Source organism: Dacryopinax primogenitus (genome assembly GCF_000292625.1).
Source record: "Dacryopinax primogenitus strain DJM-731 SS1 chromosome Unknown DACRYscaffold_27, whole genome shotgun sequence".
Lineage (NCBI taxonomy): Eukaryota > Fungi > Basidiomycota > Dacrymycetes > Dacrymycetales > Dacrymycetaceae > Dacryopinax > Dacryopinax primogenitus.
Window position 1 is genome coordinate 173,267 of NW_024467224.1, and position 17,191 is coordinate 190,457.

General features: G+C 54.2%; 7 protein-coding genes across 7 annotated transcripts; 5 read left to right on the forward strand and 2 right to left on the reverse strand.

Moving 5' to 3' along the window:
- The first annotated feature begins 90 nt into the window (after nucleotides 1–90).
- Nucleotides 91–1,198, forward strand: DACRYDRAFT_25541 (retrieval of early ER protein Rer1). Its single transcript, XM_040774207.1, has 6 exons — nucleotides 91–328; nucleotides 396–405; nucleotides 455–460; nucleotides 516–699; nucleotides 781–915; nucleotides 965–1,198. The coding sequence occupies exons 1-6, from the start codon at nucleotides 155–157 to the stop codon at nucleotides 1,032–1,034; spliced, it is 579 nt and encodes a 192-aa protein (XP_040623618.1). The 5' UTR covers nucleotides 91–154; the 3' UTR covers nucleotides 1,035–1,198.
- Nucleotides 1,199–1,513: 315 nt separating this feature from the next.
- DACRYDRAFT_97509 (uncharacterized protein) lies at nucleotides 1,514–2,355 on the forward strand. The gene is made up of 2 exons (XM_040777461.1): nucleotides 1,514–1,766; nucleotides 1,823–2,355. Exons 1-2 carry the CDS (start codon nucleotides 1,688–1,690, stop codon nucleotides 2,230–2,232), a joined length of 489 nt encoding a protein of 162 aa, XP_040623619.1. The 5' UTR covers nucleotides 1,514–1,687; the 3' UTR covers nucleotides 2,233–2,355.
- Nucleotides 2,356–2,586: 231 nt separating this feature from the next.
- Nucleotides 2,587–3,537, reverse strand: DACRYDRAFT_119934 (uncharacterized protein; the record flags this gene model as incomplete). The annotated part of the gene is made up of 4 exons (XM_040770898.1): nucleotides 3,371–3,537; nucleotides 3,049–3,300; nucleotides 2,724–2,989; nucleotides 2,587–2,674 (listed from the first exon to the last, which is right to left on the reverse strand). The coding sequence occupies exons 1-4, from the start codon at nucleotides 3,518–3,520 to the stop codon at nucleotides 2,587–2,589; spliced, it is 756 nt and encodes a 251-aa protein (XP_040623620.1). The 5' UTR covers nucleotides 3,521–3,537.
- Nucleotides 3,538–3,819: 282 nt separating this feature from the next.
- Nucleotides 3,820–5,095, forward strand: DACRYDRAFT_25544 (uncharacterized protein). Its single transcript, XM_040774208.1, has 2 exons — nucleotides 3,820–3,993; nucleotides 4,043–5,095. The coding sequence occupies exons 1-2, from the start codon at nucleotides 3,931–3,933 to the stop codon at nucleotides 5,069–5,071; spliced, it is 1,092 nt and encodes a 363-aa protein (XP_040623621.1). The 5' UTR covers nucleotides 3,820–3,930; the 3' UTR covers nucleotides 5,072–5,095.
- A 256-nt stretch (nucleotides 5,096–5,351) lies between these two features.
- DACRYDRAFT_119936 (uncharacterized protein) lies at nucleotides 5,352–6,153 on the reverse strand (the record flags this gene model as incomplete). The annotated part of the gene is made up of 2 exons (XM_040770899.1): nucleotides 5,352–6,062; nucleotides 6,111–6,153. 2 exons carry the CDS (start codon nucleotides 6,151–6,153, stop codon nucleotides 5,635–5,637), a joined length of 471 nt encoding a protein of 156 aa, XP_040623622.1. The 3' UTR covers nucleotides 5,352–5,634.
- A 444-nt stretch (nucleotides 6,154–6,597) lies between these two features.
- DACRYDRAFT_25546 (uncharacterized protein) lies at nucleotides 6,598–7,094 on the forward strand. The gene has a single exon (XM_040774209.1). The coding sequence runs from the start codon at nucleotides 6,666–6,668 to the stop codon at nucleotides 6,927–6,929; it is 264 nt and encodes an 87-aa protein (XP_040623623.1). The 5' UTR covers nucleotides 6,598–6,665; the 3' UTR covers nucleotides 6,930–7,094.
- A 259-nt stretch (nucleotides 7,095–7,353) lies between these two features.
- On the forward strand, nucleotides 7,354–16,148 carry DACRYDRAFT_119937 (uncharacterized protein; the record flags this gene model as incomplete). The annotated part of the gene is made up of 14 exons (XM_040770900.1): nucleotides 7,354–7,704; nucleotides 7,750–8,323; nucleotides 8,370–8,747; nucleotides 8,795–10,021; nucleotides 10,073–11,149; nucleotides 11,195–11,740; nucleotides 11,792–11,895; nucleotides 11,943–12,236; nucleotides 12,283–12,962; nucleotides 13,012–13,118; nucleotides 13,699–14,204; nucleotides 15,002–15,131; nucleotides 15,203–15,746; nucleotides 15,793–16,148. 13 exons carry the CDS (start codon nucleotides 7,354–7,356, stop codon nucleotides 15,595–15,597), a joined length of 6,369 nt encoding a protein of 2,122 aa, XP_040623624.1. The 3' UTR covers nucleotides 15,598–15,746; nucleotides 15,793–16,148.
- Between the last annotated feature and the right edge of the window lie 1,043 nt (nucleotides 16,149–17,191).

Consider the following 17,191-nt stretch of genomic DNA (forward strand, 5'->3'; position numbering starts at 1 on the left):
GCGAGCAGCAAAGGGTTCCACGTGAGTGCACAGCCACTGGCGCAGTTCAATCCAGAACACGTCTTCATGTGCTCAAACTGAGCGCTTTCCCTCGACGTCGGACTTTCTTTCACTTTTCTTACGTTTACGTTCTCCTTCACGACTGAACGACACGATGGACGGTCCTACAGCGGCACCGCCGATAAATGAGGCCATCCAGCAAGCGAACAAGTACATGCGCATTGCCCAGATGTATCTCGACCGGACAGCGCCGAAATGGGTCGAACGGTGGCTGGCTACGGGCGTCTTGCTCGCCCTGTTCATGGTTAGGATCCTTGTAGCGCAAGGGGTGAGTGGTATGCGGGACTGTGTGCGGAGGTTTACTGAACTTTGGGTGCTGGGATTGCGTTGTGCAGTGGTATATTGGTGCGTTATGTCATCCCTTGCCTTGCATCCCTTGCTGACGCGCTCTCAGTGTGCTGTATGTTATACCCTTGCTCGTCACACTCTGGGTCCCACTTAACTCTCGTCATCAGATGCTCTCTTCATTTACCTTCTCAATCTCTTTCTTGCTTTCCTTCAACCAAAATTCGACCCCTCCATCGAACAAGACGCGATGGAGACCTCCGTTGAAGAGGGCGGCGAGGAGGGGTTGCCAACAAGCGCGAAGGACGACGAGTTCCGTCCGTTTATTAGGAGGCTTCCAGAGTGGAAATTCTGGTGCGTATCTTGTTCCTATAGCTTCGGTGTACAGCGCTGATACGATCGCCTGCTTCCTTTTTCGTCGCTTTCGTTAAATAGGATCGCAGCAACTCGCGCTACGCTTATCGCCCTCGGATGCACGATTACGAGAGTGTTTGACGTGCCTGTGTACTGGCCTATCCTCGTCGTCTACTTCTTCATACTCTTCACCATCACGATGCGTAGGCAGATCCGGTTAGTGTTTCCCCTTGTTGTTGGTCATCGCAAGCTGACCCTTGCACAGGCATATGATCAAGTACAAATACGTGCCATTCGATCTCTCGAAAACGAAGTACGGCAGCAGTCGCAGGTGAACTCCTTCCTCAGCCTCAAGCTAGAGCGTGCCAACCTCTTTCCCTCCATAGAATTTGATTCTCTCCTATTGCGCAACCTTGCAGACGTAACGAAGGACAGGTGCTTTATTCCTGACGTACACTTTTCGCCTCTTGCTCCGATTTGGCATCCTTTCCTGTTGGGCACGGTTGGCTGTGAATATGTGTAGGGTTTATTAATGTGATATACCTGTTCACGTCTAGACCGAAACTGGAAAGCTTTCTGAACTGACTCTTCTCCTTATCTCATGCTCTCCGCTCGTGGCATCAACGCTCCCTTGGCCTTTCCTAAAAATAATGGCATCACGTGCCATCGTTGGCTCTCGTAACGTCCACCAATTAATTCACCCCGGCCCGAGGCGACGCCCATCCACTCTACGTCCGTCCGTCCCTGTCGGCTGACATTGTAGCGGTACGACATATGCTGCGCACACTCAATTCAAAGGTAATTTCTGTACCCCACGCCCTCCGCCTCGTATAGGGGTGTTCCGCTCCAGCTGACATATCCGGTGTTGACTCCGCACCCTGGGCGTACGTACATATGCGCCCTCTCCGCCCCTCCTCGACGAGCTCAACAACGCACGACCACCACGACCACCACTGCGTAGACGTTAGAGGCATGAGTTAGAATCGAAATGGACAACCGTAATGGGACTGTAACGACCGGTACGGACCAGAAGAGGGACCAGACTGTCGCGATCGTCATCGTCTTGAGTACGCCTCCTTTTCGTTTTATGCTACTTCTGTTGACTCCTATGTTTTGTAAACAGTGGCTGGCCTAAGCCTTCTAGTTTCCAGTCTCCTATTTGTTAGACGATACCACTCTCGCCAACAAATGCTCGCCAGCAGATTCCCTAGCGCTCCGTTCGGCCCTCCAGTCAGACAACCCTCATACTACACAAGCCAACTCGAAGCTGGCGGCGCACCTCCTCTTCTCCTCCCCGCACAACTCCAATTACCTCGAGTCTCTCGCTGGCCCGAAGGTGCGAACCCCGAGACAGGAGAGCAGTTGCCAGAGTATAAAGTCGCGGCGAAGTCCCCTGTTGTGTTGACGTATCCCGAGATGGTGTACACGGGGACTGGGAGAGCGGGGATGGGGGAGCCACCGCCTTATGATGCTAGTTTGGGCGAGAGTGGGAGGGAGGATGCTGGGGAGCCGAGTGCGAGAAGAGGGTCATGACATGAAGGGGTGCGTAGGGTGTACGAGAGGTATGGGTTAGTGAATGGGAGACGAGTGTATGTGATGATCTTTGTTTTTGGGCTATCGGCGTATCCTATACCTATGTATCATGAACAACCACACCATACCAACCTGCAGTCGTTGCGCCGCCTGAACCGCTTTTCGCTGCCTTGACATAGCCTGGCCCTTATACCTGACTACGGAGAAACGCGAGATAGTGGGGAGAGCGAGGACACAAAGCGGTAACATGTGGGAGCGGGAGACTGTCATTGCATATGCCGTCAAGGCACGAATTAAAGCACAAACAAAGGATCAAATAGAGAGAAAGAACACGTGCAAACTCACTATCAGGGCTCAGGACCTCCCGCCTCGTCCACGACCCCTGCGGCCTCTGGAACCACGGTTCTCCCCAGGTTGATCCATGGTATCCGAGCGCATTTTGCTGGTGTTCGCATTAGAACACTCCAATGGCTGGGAATGTATTGACTCACGAAACGAAGGTATCATCTTCCAGCAGATCCCTTTTCGTCCCAACCCGAGATAGCAAGTCCCTCCCCCCTGCTCCCTCCCTCTTTCCAGCATTGGAATCAGTGACAATAGAAACTCGTAAAGTGAGTCCATCCGCCATCTGCCCATCGTACCGCCGCACGGCGTCTTCCGCATCCTGCGGGTTGCGGTATACCAGTTCGACTGATACGGTAGGTTTTGTGCGTGTGAGCTTTGAGGAGCTGACGGGTCCGGCTTCTTTGAATATCGCCTGCAGCCAGTATTCAGAAGCTGAACAGGAAAGTGGGAAGAAGGAAGAAGGAAGCGCACCTCAACATCAGCAGCACTGGTCCCTTCCATGAGGTTCTCGATCCTCACTACACGCCCTTTCTCCCCACTCGCACCTCGCACGCTCAACCCTCCCCCGCCCAAAAGGTCCTTCACACCCGAAAAGTCTACCTTTCCCCGCCCGCGTTCTTCTTGCCCCGAAGAGGCGAACTGACGGTTCTTTTTGTCACCGTAAAGGTCATGACCCCACTGTTCGTCCGAGTTGCCTTTCGAGTACGGCAGCCTCTGCTCCCTCTACCAGACAAAAAAGCGGCAACGCGGTGATTGTCAAGCGTGTTTCCTACGTGAGTCGAGCACGACCCACCTCGTACGGGCCTGTACTTGAACGCGCTTTTCTCCTTTCTCGACGGTCGGAACGTTTTGCTCCTCCCCCTCCCCCACCGCGAGAGGACTTGGAAGCAGCGATGCGGTCTTCAAGGGAAATGTCCAGTGCTGAGAGTTCTACTTCTGCCATTCCTAGGTGTTGATGTGCTTGAAGGGGAGAAGGAGAAGTGGAAAGATGTGAGTCCTGTAAGCGGCGGCGACGCGTGAGAATGAGGCGAGGGGGCGGTGCTAAGCGTGCAGTGGCGGTGCTATTTTTTCCTTGTTGGTCTTCCTGTGTGTTCATTGTCTCTACTGAGCGCTGCTATGAACAGAGCGATGTATCGTTCCTCAACGCTGAGGGCCACACGATGGGCACCCACCCCCCTCCGACGAGCTCTAACAACATCCTTACCCGAAGTTCCCCCTTCCACTTCATCCACACCAACACCAGATGGCCTCTTCGACCTGAACGTCGTCCCACCCTCCCTCAGAAAATGGACAAACACCGATCGTGCAGTGTTGGTCAGGAGTAGAGGGCCTATTGCAGGGATACCTCAAGGGATGGCTATGGTGCGCGCAGTTGAAGAGGCTTATGGATCGGTAGAGAACGTCATCTTTGGTCGGGTGCGTTCTCTTCTCCTTAAGCACCCTTGTCCACACTAATGTGTATCAGGACCCGGAGCTGCTCACCTACGCACCCTATTTATGGGTATTCTTCGCCTCTCCCAGTTCCCTCACAGAAATAGGAAAAGGAACAACGCTCGAAGTCTCTCTCCCGCCCGTGCTTCCCCCTTCCCCAGGAGGGATACCTCTCTCCTCTCTCTCCGGCCTCCTGCGCCCATCACCAGACATCTCCTTCGTCCGCTCGGAGACCACCGATTCCTCTCCCGACTCGTCTCCTGAATCTTCACTGGACTCCTCTTTCGAATCCCCTTCCGAACCGCCTCTCCCAGACAAGCCAGATAATGCCGTGCTGAGAATCACGAGACACACTGGGCTCCCCGGAGGGTTCATAACCCCAAAGGCACAAGCAAAGTCCAACAGGCAGATGTCGAGGCTCAAGACTTTGGATATGTTTAGGTCATTGGAGGGTTGGCAAGGGTTTGGACCTACTCATACGACAACGGTAGTCAGTGACCAAACCGCTGAGACGACGATCGATGCAAGCACTGCAACGGTTACAGAGGCACCTTCGGGACACGTAGACGTCGTAAAAGCAGCCCGGGAAGCCCTGCACAAAATCCGCCAAGCCAGCAAGAAGGAAGCTGAACGTCTAGGGTGGGATACCGCCCTCCCTGTACGTCAAGTCCCTGCCGAACCTGCCCCTCCCGAGGCCGCTGAGCCAGCTGCGGCCCCTATGGAACCAACGAAGGAAGAGAAACCCAAGAAGGAGAAGGTCAAGAAGCCTTCTGTTGATGCGAGTCATTTGGGCGCCTTCCTCCCCCCGCAGGAACGGCTCTCCCACCGCTCGAAGAAGGCGCTCGCGACGCGCCTCGCTAAGCTCCAAGAGGACAGGTCGGTGCTGGCTGTCCAGGAACAGAAAGCGAAGGAGGAGAAGGAGGAAGAGGAAGAAAAGGAGAGGGAGGAGGGGAGGAGGAAGGTTCAAGAGAGGAGGGAGATGCTCTTGGAGAAAATCAGGATAGCGAAGGAGAAGATTGAGGCTAAGGAGGGGAGGAGGGAAGAGGCCTCGCTTTCGGCTTAGAGCAGTCTTCTTTGCATATAATGGAAAAATCCACACCGAGAAATAACCCTCCACAACGAGTGAAGCTGCGGTGACGCTACCCTTGTCAGAAATTGTATCACTGTCACAGTTCTTGCCAACAATGGAACAACTCCAAAGCAGCATGAAACTACACTGATGGTCTCAGCATTATAAACATTGACAATAAGGTAAAGTACAACAAGCACGATCTTCGATACATTACAATCCACGCAAAAAAATACTCAATTATCTCGTCCAGTCTCATCACATGCTTCCTTCCGCCGCCTTTCTCATGTAGATAGAGATTGGAATAAGATGTAAAGATATATCGTCGTCCAGTATGTGGTGATGATATCCACACAGACCTTCGGCGCCCGTGTCACCAACATCTGGGCGCCAAATCCGGCCACCCCCTGTGCCTTGCAGGCTGTGCATCGGCATCGGCCGGGTCGGATCTCGGACATCCGCTTCCGCATCCGGAGCCGTATCCCCGTGCGCAGGCCTCGATCTCCAACAGCATCATCGGTGTCCACCCAGCCTCGAATTCAGATGGCCAAAGAGGGTCAGTAAGCTCTCCAACCGCTCGCAGTCTCATACCCCGGAGGAGGTGGTCGGGGCCTCATCATCGCCTCCGGGGGAACGGCGACCTCTTCCTGCGATATTCGCCGAGGGGGTAACGCTGGCGGCGCATTGGAATACAGCACAGGGAGGACGACGTCTTTCCCAGCATCTTGATAGCTCGGGAGCTGCTCTCCTTCTGCTGGCGCTTCTGGAATCCGGTGCACAGGGGGCTGGCGTTGCCAGTCCCTGAGCGCTAGGGCCACTTGAGGGGTGTAGCGATATTGCGGGTACTGGCCGTATTGAGATCGCAGGTACTGGGACTGCACGGGTGGGTAGGCTTCTAGTGCTCGACCATCCGGTGTTGGGTTTTGTGAGCGACGGAAGAGCCGGAAGAAGATAGAGACGACCATCGCTAGGATGATCGCTCCTCCTTTGAGAGGTCAGCTGAGTCAATAGCTTGTGGTAGAAAAGGGCGTACCGGCTATGAGGATTAGTGCTAGTCCACCAGTGGCAACGGACATTATGGGATTATGTTGGAATTAGGGAGATAGAAATGTTGGTTATTAAGTATCGGCCAGCGAAACAGCAAACAATTCGATCCAAGGAGTTTGATCCAAGAAGTTCGGTCTGAGGAGGCAAGAAGCGCAGGCGCTTATATCCCCCCATCAGCTGCGCATGGTGATCTGATGACATGGCCAGATCCCTGCGGTGCTCGTGCTTATGCGGATGACGTGGAGAGCAGGGATGAGGGCTGTGAGGTCTCGTGTTCTTTTGTTTGGGTGAAGCGAGGGATGACTCGGAGTCGAGGTTGAGCAGTGCATGCCACCGGGACGAGCTTCCGGCCGGAACCGGCGCTTACTGTACAGTATATACCGGTGCCGAGCGGCCGAAGCCCTCTCCCATCCCCGTGATACAACACATGTACCACCCTAAACTGCGCGCATCTACCACCCCGTCGGTGCGTACGCAGGGGGGTTAGCTGGTCTTGCTCGTGCAGGAGGAGGCGAAGTGATCGCCTCCAACTCTGTGGGAAATGCAGGGGGCGGGTACTTGGGCGGCGAAGGCGTATAACCCGGGAGCTCTTCTCCCCCTTTCTGTCCTTCTCCTTGACGGACGGTACGTGATGCAAGAGGTAGAGGACGGAGCTCGGACCAGTTTTCGGACTGCCGAGGGCCGTAGCCTAGTGCCTGCAGTGTTGTGGCTAGAGAAGGGTCCTGTGGTTGACGGCGTTGGCGGTGCCGGAAGAAGAGGAAGAGGAGGAATGAGAGGAATGTGCCTCCTACTGCGGGGATGTTAGAAGGTTATGGCAGGGAGGTTATGGAATGTGAGAGAGGGCGTACGGGCTATGAGGAGGAGGGCTAGGGCTTACATTATTTGGGGACGAGTAACTGAATTCCAAGAGTAATATGGTTGTAGACGTTGCTGATGAGTAGATGTTGGTTCTGGATCGATGGTCAAATAGCACAGTTGATGGTCAACAGTCAAGAGATGCTATTGAAGTACAAGGTCAAGTTGGAGATGAATAATATCAACTGCGGAGTACTTACAGTACTAGTAATGTGGTACGATCGGATCGGCATATCAATGCCGAGAACTGGTGACTTGCCCCCGCCAAAGGGTCCGCTCCATCGTGCGACAGTCTGAACTTCAACAACTAGACTGTACACTGCTTTAGACCGGATTAATATCTGCTATACTTATCGGAAAGGACTATACTAGACATGGCAAAAGGTCAAAAGTCGTCTGCATCTAGTGCGACGCGCAAGAAACATGCAGCGAAGCATGGTGAACCCCAACTCCCGCCTGCGCCAAAACAGAAAGGAACGAAGAAATCTAAGGAGCCAAAACAGAAAGTGTACATTCCTCCACCAAAATATACGCCCCTGCAGCCAGACCCACTGGACACGCTGGGGCTGGTGCATTCGTTGCCTGCGGAATTGGTCGTCGTGCTCCGGAGACTGGGGAAGAAGGATGTGACTACCCGATCAAGGGCGTTGACGGAGCTGGGGGAATGGGTCATGCGCGCTGGAGCGGAAGAACAGGGAGGTCTTCAGGCCGCAATCCCAGTTTGGGTACGTTCTTTCTTTCTAGCTGTATATCCAGCTTACCTGGGGCAGTACCACCACTTTCCCGCGCTCCTCATCCACCCATCCCGTTCCCTCCGACTCCAAACACTTCAAGCCCAAGCCCTCCTCCTCTCCTCCCCTCTGCGAGCCCAAGTACTCGGGTATGTAGTAGATGCACCGGAAGAAGAACAAGAACGGGTGTTGGGGTGCTGGGGATTGGCGGCTTTCGATCCCGATAGAGGGGTGGGGCAGGTGGGAAGGGGTTCTTGGGAGGAGGGTATTTCCTGGGCGAGCTCGAGCTCTAGCACGGGATCCGGTGAAGGGGACGATGGACTCCAGACAACGGAAGGCAAAAAAACAGAACAGGCAGAACTCCTCCTCACCCCCACCTCCCTAGCACCTCAACTCCTAGCCTTCCTCTCCAAAACCCTTTATTCCCCTCTTTCAACCTACCACCAACTACACCCTCCCTCTGCACCTGCCCCTCCGTTACCTACAAGAGGCGCCAAACACCCGCTGCCGCAGAAAGAGGAGCCGAGGCGGGAGGAGCTTGAGCTGGAATTGGAGGAGGAGAGAGTGGGGAGACTGAGGACTGGGGCGCTGGGCGCTTTGGCGTGGGTGCTTGGTATGCTCTATCTTGTTTCTTTTGGTGCGTGGGTTGATGGGAGTAGAAACCTATCCTCGGGCACAGGATCAGGGTTTGCCTGCAGGAGCGGAAGAACTACTTCTCTCGCCGCTGTTCTGGACACACTTGTCGCCGCTTAGGCACCCGCCTTGGCTCAGCGCCCAAGACGGCACAAACGAAGAAGAGGGTTTCGGATACTCGCAGATAGGTGTGAGGAGAGCAGCCTGGGGAGTGCTTAACGTCCTCCTAAGCAAATGGGCTGTCCTCCCCTCTGCTGTCCGACCAACAGCCTCCAGTTCCACACCACAAGAACCCCCACAACTCGCGAAAATCCTTTCACGCGCTGTGCTCAGGAGTGCGTGGGTCGAGCCGGAACCTGGGGTGAGGGGGGCAATGTGGGTCCCTCTGTTGAGTTTCTTGACCAGTGAGTCGTTCCTGAGGGTATTGGGGGTGGAGCTGACTGGAGTGTAGAATTTCCCGAGGCTTGGGAGGTTGAGGATAGGTCTGTGGAAGATGGGGAGGAAGAGGACGAAGAGGAAGAGGAAGATGGCGACGAAGCAGAAGAAGAGGAAAGAACTACACCGACTCCGCCACGAACCGACCCCTCTGCCCCGCTCATCCCCTCTCCCTCCCCCGCCTACTCGGAATTCCTCGACTTCCTTCGAACAGCCTGCCGGGGCTCCCCCACTTCCGGCTATCCGACAGTCCTAGTGATCCTCTCCACTCTCCCTCCCTCTATCCTCCCCCTCTCCAGGCCTTCTTTGCTCGAACTCTTCCGCGCTTTTCGCGCTGTGTCCGACGACCATATACTCCGGGCTAACGACCTTCTTGGACAACGGGCATTCCTTGCCGCACTATTGGAAAGCATGGTCTATCTTTCTGGCAAAGCTTGGAACGCTACTCCGCTGTACCCACACGCGAGCAGGGAAGGCGTACAGTATCTTATCGCGCAGGAATTCGAGCGTCTCACCAGTCTTCTCCTGGAGAACCCTATCCTCCTGGGGGACGCCGACATAGGACGTACGATCGCCCCCACCCTTGTTCGCCTCTCGACTGTGGACGCGGTGTTATTCTCGACAGCCTGGGTACCGCTCACGACCAAGCTTTCTCAGTCTTCTGCTCCTGGCGTGCCCAAGCTGCTCAGTACGCTCCACACGGCCGTCCATGGCACACCCTGCGAACCGGCATTGCGAGAGTTTGTGCTCCAGTACGCAGGGAGCACCCTCGCAGCAGTAAACTGGGAGGGTACGCGTCCTATAGCCGAAGGAGCGGCAGAAGCAGAAGCAAGGGACAGCCTTTTGGGCATGATGCAACATTTCGCTCCTCTTCTGTGCTCCGACCCCGCGTTTGACCAGACGTTAACGGCGATGCTTCACGAGCACCTGCCGGCGCTCATCTCTGCCCGCGCGTTCGGCCCAAAAGAGGCGGCGGCGCTGCTAGTGCATCACCTGAATCATGCCCGCACAGAGGAGGCGGACGACATGTGGAGCGCAGTCCTCTCGGAGGTCGGGGATGCAGGCGTTGGAGAGGGATACGATACTCGCGTACTACAGGAACTGTATCGTTCTGTCTCGCAAGGGGTGCTCTCAAGGCCGCTGCATCCCAAATCGGAACTGAGAAATTTGGCGCTTGACCTCTTGCTTCATTCTAAGCGGAACCAAGGGGATGTGCCACTGAGCAGTCTATTGAGGTATCATGGTGCGTACCCTAATGAATGACAGTCTGGCTGCCATGTCTAATCCCCCGCAGAACGTTTCTTGGACGAGGAGACGACGAACGTGCTATTGCGTTCCCTTGGCCAGCTATTTAACGAATCCCTCCAGCAGAGCCTGCGGTCTTCTGAACATGAGCAAAGGCTCCCTCATCTCCTGAGCACATTGCACAGTATTCCCCTCTCCCTCAGAGTGAAGAGCGTCGACCTCACGGAAGGGATTATTCCATCCCTCTTCTTGGCTGCTTTCGTTCTTCCTTGTTGTCATCCTAACTCCACGACGACTGCTATAACACGGCAAGTGTTTGATCAATGGCTTGGTCCTGCTCAGGGATCGAAAGAAAAGGTCGTGGAAGAAGTTCGACAGGCGGTGCGACAATGCATTGAGGACGTGTCGGTGATCGCCAGACCTTCGGAAATATTCGACGCATATGCTCAGCATATGTCTCTGCTGAACCCTACACCACAAAGAGGGGACTTGCTTCCACCCCGCGTCTTCCAGAAACATCTGGACGAGCTGCTACACACGCACTTCGACCCTGTCCTGTCGGCGGTCGACTTTTTAATTCCAGCTACCTCAGTTGATAGACCTACGAAAGCAGGACACTCGGACACTCGCTCGTATACCGTATACGCACGGCTGACAGAAGCGCTGTCCCAAGCCCTCACAGGTGGAAAGTCTGTGGCTTTGCCATCGAGCGCATACTGGGCTGTGCAACATCTCTTGACTATTTCAATTTTGGCACACGACTTTGTTTCGGAGCCAGGTCTCGTCAATGTCGCATTTGGACCCGATGCGAATATTTCAGACCTGCAGAAGCTGATCAACCTGGTGGACCGGGTTGTCCCGCATACATTCTCCTCATCTGTTGGAGATCTTCCGTCCGCCTGGCATCAATCGACCATCGCTCATCTGAGGAAACCGCACGGACAAGCAGATCACCCGGAAGATCATCTCGCAACCCTGGTAGTCGAAGTGTATTCAAATGCCATACATGGCAAGTCGGTGCTGGGTGCTCGCGTGCTGCGACACATTCTGGAGCAAATTGCTCGGAGATCTACTATTATAGATCTCGAACGCTGGTTGGCGATGGCACAGAACATGGAAGATAAACGTAGGTACTATTTTCCCTCACTGGCCGACGGCTGAGGTGTTTTAGATCCAACTGTTGCTATGAGCATAATCCTGGCTATCAAGGACCCTCTCGCTGAATCACCAAGGCTGAATCGCTACCACAACGAACTTGCTAGCCGTCTGTCTGGCGTTCCGCCGTCCCGAGCTGACTCGCATGGTCTGCCCCTTCTTCGCCTGCTCATCGCCTCCGCCCCGTCACCTGATTCACTCAGTCCATTCATACCCCAGCAGCGCACTATATTCCTCATCCAAGGTTTGCAGAAGTGGATGTTGAGTGACGAAGATCTAGATGAGGAAATAGATCGCCGTTTAGGCGACCTACTCGAAGTTTTGGCACCGGTCATACTCGACGTTCCTGGTGCTCACTGGGACCTGATATTCGAGCTATTGGAGAGCAACTTGGAAGCGAGCACGTCGGGAGACCTTGATCTCCCCATGCTGTACAGCTCACTCAAGCTGGTTGGGACTATTCGAGAACTTGCTGTGGCCAGCAGCGTGCTACGAGAAGCATGGGCGGACCATGAGAGCCAGGCCATGCAGGTAGTTCGAGATATTTTCCTCTCTAAACTCGGTACGCAAAGTCTCAGCTCGGCTTCGCCATTGTACTGTAACCTAGCTGCAGACGTGGATCAACGGTCACAATTGCAGCGCGCATGCCGTGATCGCGTGATCGAACTTGCACAAGCACTTCCGCCTTCATTGGTGGATGACACGACCATGCAGGCGGTACGTTTCGCAGATCCAAACATTGAACTGGGCCTGATTGAGTCCAGATGTATGCCCGGCTGTCAGACGCGTCTGTTGAAGTGCAGAAGACCGCATATCACCTGCTACACACAGCAATACCCAAGATCACTGAGCAGCGCGTAGTAGAGGCGGCCGTCGGGACATCGGGAGTGTCTGAGGAAGAAGATTCTGTCCCTCAGCCTCTGTTTAACCTTCCCCCAGAACTCATCACTCTGCTATTGGAGCCATTGGAAGTGATCGACGAGGACGATGTTTCTGCGTCGGAAACCTTTGGGAGGCTTTTGGGTTGGATGGTGTTATTTGACTTCTTCGTAGATGCTGTAAGTTAGTCCTCCTGCAATAGCTCCCATTCTAACCCAATGACAGTCTCCGGCACTGAAATCAAACTATGTCGAGCAACTCCGGAGTGGAGAACTCCTTGGGCGTTCCCTCTTCCCTTCGCTCATTCCCCTACTTCCCATCCTCAAGACCGGCCGACCGCTCAAAGTCGAGCTCTGGAATATTGAAGAGTTTCACGTTGCTTTCTACTCTGCTTCATCCCCTTTCGCCCTCTCCGTGTTAGCAGCACACCTGTTCTACCGTGCGCTCTCTACCATCCCTTCGCTCGTCCGCACTTGGTGGATGGACATCAAGGACCGACATCTCTCTACTGCGCTTGCGTCATTCGCCAGCTCCCACTTCTCTCCACTCCTCGTCAACGCCGAATTTGCCAAGCTGAAACTGCCAGCGGCGGAAGAAGAGCTGGCACACGAGAGCCTCTCTCTCAAAGTGCTTACAAATGTCAATGAGGTCAGTGTAACGTACACTATCGACGAACAGCAGATGGAGCTCGGGATTCGCCTACCCCCCGATTTTCCCCTACATGGTGTTGAGGTTCGAGACATCAAGCGGGTTGGGGTGCCTGTGGAAAAATGGAGGCAGTGGATGTTACAAGTGCAGCAGACGATTACGAGCCAGAACGGGTTCTTGCTCGACGCGCTCGTGCTGTTTAAGAAGAATGTCACGCTGTACTTTGAAGGTGTGACGGAGTGTGCGATCTGTTATTCGTACGTCTTCGTCCTCCAATGGATAGGGTGGTTGCTGACTGGAGTACAGGGTCATTAGCACAACAGATCGTTCCCTGCCGACAAAACCGTGCAAAACGTGCAGGAATCTGTTCCACAACAGCTGCCTCTACAAGTGGTTCAACACGAGCAACCAGAGTTCGTGTCCTCTCTGCCGGTCCCAATTCTAATATGGCATCATCATATGACCTGCAACGTGATAACCACGTTGTAGACTAATAATAGACAAATCCCGCAGCTCGGGGTTCGGATCGGAAGCAGCTTTGGACCCTGACCTGTGCCTGATTGGTTGGAATTTACTTCTTCATCCAAGTCCAGATATTAGCGGTCCATTCCCATCTTGCCAGCGCTCAACTTCCTCCTTGCACGTTGTTCCTTGCCAGTACTTACCGAGGGGTTATGTACAGCTCTTAGCAGGGAGTCGCCGCATGCTTTCTTCTCCCTTCAATACCATCCATCCTACATACCCAACTCATACCGGGGCTGCAGGTCGCTAACAGCACCATGGCATCCCCATCACCACCCATGACATCTGATTCTGACCCCACCAACGGATCCGCAAAGCTCGCAGCAATCATCGTTCTGCGTAAGCATCCCCACCCACTCATCGCCGCGCCCGCGCTCATACCCTCCTCTGCATCCCCCCTTATATTCGTACACCTGCATCCTACATCCCACCTATCCGGTGTACGACGCCTAACGCTGGCACGGTAATCAGCTATCATCGCCCTTATGGTCGTCTGTATCAGTATGCTCGCATACTCCCACCGGCGATTCCGCGCCTCCCTGGAAGGTGACCGTTCCTGTGAACGCGCAGAACGCACAGAACTCGAAGCGCGCGAGTTCACCTGGAGAGCTCATGCTAGCAACGACACCCTAACGATTGGTGGTGTTCCCCGTCCTCCGCCTGCTCAGCGTCCGCAGGTGCTGACTTCCGCCTCTTCCCAACAAATGGAACTTCAATGGCGCCCCGTCGGTCCGAATTGTGTCGCAGCACGGTACGTGCCACGCGTTCCGGTCGAACCCCCAGTGCGGACGACACTCTGGCGTTTCCCCGGTCTTTCAGAGACAGAGAGGCCCCCTCCGACGGAGACGATCAGACAGACTGCAGAGGGAGGGGACCCACCTGGATATTCACAAGCTGGGAGGGATACCTTACTCAGCCCTGGGGCGGGGAGGTGGGTCGAGCGGGTAGACGTCCCTCAGCGTGCAATCTCCAGGCAGGTCAGTACTAGGTCCCTACCGCCAGGGTATGAGAAGGTAGGGGAGGATGGAGCTATGGAGAGTGCTGGACCTAGTGAGACGGTTGTCGTTCACTCCACCAGCGCAGAGGAGGGACGGGGTTGCTGACGCCAGGTGGAGGGGCTACCCTCCTTTGTGGCCTCTCCTCTTCTATGCATGTTCTTTACTTCCAATGCTAGTCACCTGAACCTGGGAATGGGTCGCGTGCAGACACGGCGCACACTGTCTGTCCGAATCACGAGGCTGGTATGCACTGATGCTGATGCTCCACTTCTTCCCTCAAGCCAAACCGCTCCTTCTGAAGTCGTTTTTGAGGCACTGATATAAGTATCTATTCTGAGTCATGGACATCACGAGTTCCGGGATGAAGGGCAACACCGCCGATTGACAGGTGAGGCTCTGCAAGCACTGCATGATCACGGCAGTTGGTCAGTCCACATATCGGCACGTCGGCACATTGGTGCGGGGTTGGCTGTGCTACCTCTATGTGGACAAAACTAAGAATTGCTGCGACCAACACCATTAGTACAATTTACCACGATCCGCTTTGTTCCGCTGCTCCGTCACATCCCTCAAGCCGGCAATATTGTCCAGGACATTCCCAGGAGCTTGCACTGCCTTCTCTCAGTCGCGCACAAATGCACCACAGCCAGCGGCCCACTCTGCAGCTCTGCGTACCACGTCCCCTGCACTTACTAGTACAGGACTGTCAAGTCCGACTGCTTGTTGACGATGATCGCGCTCGCGTCGTTATGAGGCCGTCTCAGTAGCTGCTTCAGAACAACAACCAAGCTCGGTACTTCCTGCTCCTAGCCTTGCGCTGGCTTGAGTGGCTCAAGATTGTGCCCCTGTCTAACGAACTCGGAATGACGCTCAACCGTACCGCATTATCAGCGGCCGTCGCCTTTTGTAAGTGTACTAATTCACCTCTCGGTCGTGCTAGTTGAAACGCAGATATCTGATCTCGTTGCGCCTTCTAGCAATCATCGCGTTCCTCGCGCTCCTGATCTTCGTCTTTCTATGTTGGGCGGGACGCTGCGTCCCAGCCGAGAAACCTCGAGTCAGCCGGCGCACTCTGGAGGCACTTACTGGCGGAGAAGTCAATGTCCGCCGGTCAGGACAACGACAGGAGAATATCGAATTGCAAGCAATGGAAGAGGGCGCTCGGCAGGGGGTTGTCCGACTACCAGAACCGACAAGGGAAGGAGACGAATTACCAACTTATCAGGCTGCCGCCAAGGATGAAGTGATTCAGCTCCCGCGCCCACTTCCACCCGCACTGACGAGTGGATCGCTTCCTCCTCTATACGAAGAGAATCGCCGAACCGGGCCGGACGATGGGGCAAGTACAGGGGTGGAAGCTGGCATGACTTGATTCTTCGCCATGTGTGTAGATATCAGCTACGGTACATAGCATGTGTACTGAATCATTGCCTCGAATGTCGCCCTCGAACGGATATATTGCGGCGATTCCCTCTTCTACTTTCACGTTTGCTTCGTGATAGTCCGCTCTAACATTTCTACCTATGCAAGATGAGCAAGGCAAATATGTATCAACAGCTTCACATACTTCTTGACATTGGTTATGCCGAGCCAATTGATATTTTCTATGGCAATGATGCCTTCGATGAGCTTTTGGCTTTCCTCAACTAGTGGCGGAGAAATACGGAGCAGTCGAAGCGGAGAAGAGGTGGCTTGGCGTTGAATGATATAATTGAGCACTTCTGATCGAGTACGATCCACATCGGGTACAAAAGTAGATCCCATCATTAATTGAACGGAAAGAGTGTCAAGTAATGGAAGGACAGCAGCGTTATCTTGAGACATTCTCACAAGGCAGGTGACGACACTTATCACAGTTAACGGACCCGCCAGCGCAAGTTTGGCGAGATCAGGAAGCTGCGATAACAACCGTCTCATCACATCGGGGGGTGATTGTGTATTACACAAAGTTAGACATCGAAGGTTCGCCAAGGGTAGATGTATGGAGTCGTCGAGCATTCCGATCCCATGAAATCCCAGGTGTAGATTTTCGAGCTTTTTCAGCTCCGCAAGGCTCGTTGAATATGCATCGGAGGTGGGCCGGAAGCGCGTGTAATTCTTTGGAGTGAGTGTAAGGTCGCGCAGGTTTGGAAACGCATGAAAGAATGCTGCCACGTCTTGTTCAGAAGATGACGAGGTCGATAGTGTTAGTCGGGAAACTGAGGCGAATGAGATGAAGCCAGTAGGAACGGCGACAGTGGAGAGCTCCAGTTCCTCCATAGCTGGGGCTGAGACTGTGTTCTCGCTTGTCCAGACAAGTACACTGTCTTGTGGATTTTTCGTTGGACATTTCTGAACGTCTCGAACTCGAATCTTGGTCAAGATGGGAAGGTTTGCTGACAACCCAGTGAACAACAGTTTGTCCCCATGAGGGCACATCTCCGTGTTCAAAACTAAGATTCGATCGGCGAAGTCGATTATAAATTTGAGTAATCGTCTGATAAGACTTCCTCTGGTGGAACTAGCGTGACACTTGAAGGCCACAAAAATACCGAAAGGGTGTGGAGGGCGAACCGTGGCAAGGTGTTCGGCAAGTTGCATAGATGGAAGGTCGTCAATTGGTAATCCAGACCAGATTTGTGTAGTGCTAAAGGCCACATAACGCCATCGGCGGCAAACTTGGGAGCATAATAGGTGGGTGGTACGTTTGAGGGTACATTTGCGGGATCCAAGCTCGGCAGCGTGCCAGATCTCGAATATTATCGACAAGACCTCGTCAGGAAGCCGGGTGATGGGCGCTCGTTTACCACGCAAGGCGAATAACTCCTGTCCCCTGGAATTGATTTCGAGAGCCTTTCCTTCAATAAGTTTCCAAAGTGCGTCAATCTCCAGTTTCATCTTGCCAATGTCTTCCATGATAGCCATCTCGTCATCAGGGCAGGAGGCATTCCATCGTTTCCCGAATCCCTTGAGATGGAATTCTTCGT

Excerpts from the sequence above, each read along its gene's own strand:
- DACRYDRAFT_25541 (XM_040774207.1), top strand. The coding sequence starts at position 155 with ATGGACGGTCCTACAGCGGCACCGCCGATAAATGAGGCCATCCAGCAA. Across the intron at positions 700-780 it reads CTTCCAGAGTGGAAATTCTG|GATCGCAGCAACTCGCGCTA; the intron begins GTGCGTATCTTG and ends TTCGTTAAATAG. Across the intron at positions 916-964 it reads ACGATGCGTAGGCAGATCCG|GCATATGATCAAGTACAAAT; the intron begins GTTAGTGTTTCC and ends ACCCTTGCACAG.
- DACRYDRAFT_97509 (XM_040777461.1), top strand. The coding sequence starts at position 1,688 with ATGGACAACCGTAATGGGACTGTAACGACCGGTACGGACCAGAAGAGG. Across the intron at positions 1,767-1,822 it reads CGCGATCGTCATCGTCTTGA|TGGCTGGCCTAAGCCTTCTA; the intron begins GTACGCCTCCTT and ends TTTTGTAAACAG.
- DACRYDRAFT_25544 (XM_040774208.1), top strand. The coding sequence starts at position 3,931 with ATGGCTATGGTGCGCGCAGTTGAAGAGGCTTATGGATCGGTAGAGAAC. Across the intron at positions 3,994-4,042 it reads AGAACGTCATCTTTGGTCGG|GACCCGGAGCTGCTCACCTA; the intron begins GTGCGTTCTCTT and ends AATGTGTATCAG.
- DACRYDRAFT_25546 (XM_040774209.1), top strand. The coding sequence starts at position 6,666 with ATGCAGGGGGCGGGTACTTGGGCGGCGAAGGCGTATAACCCGGGAGCT.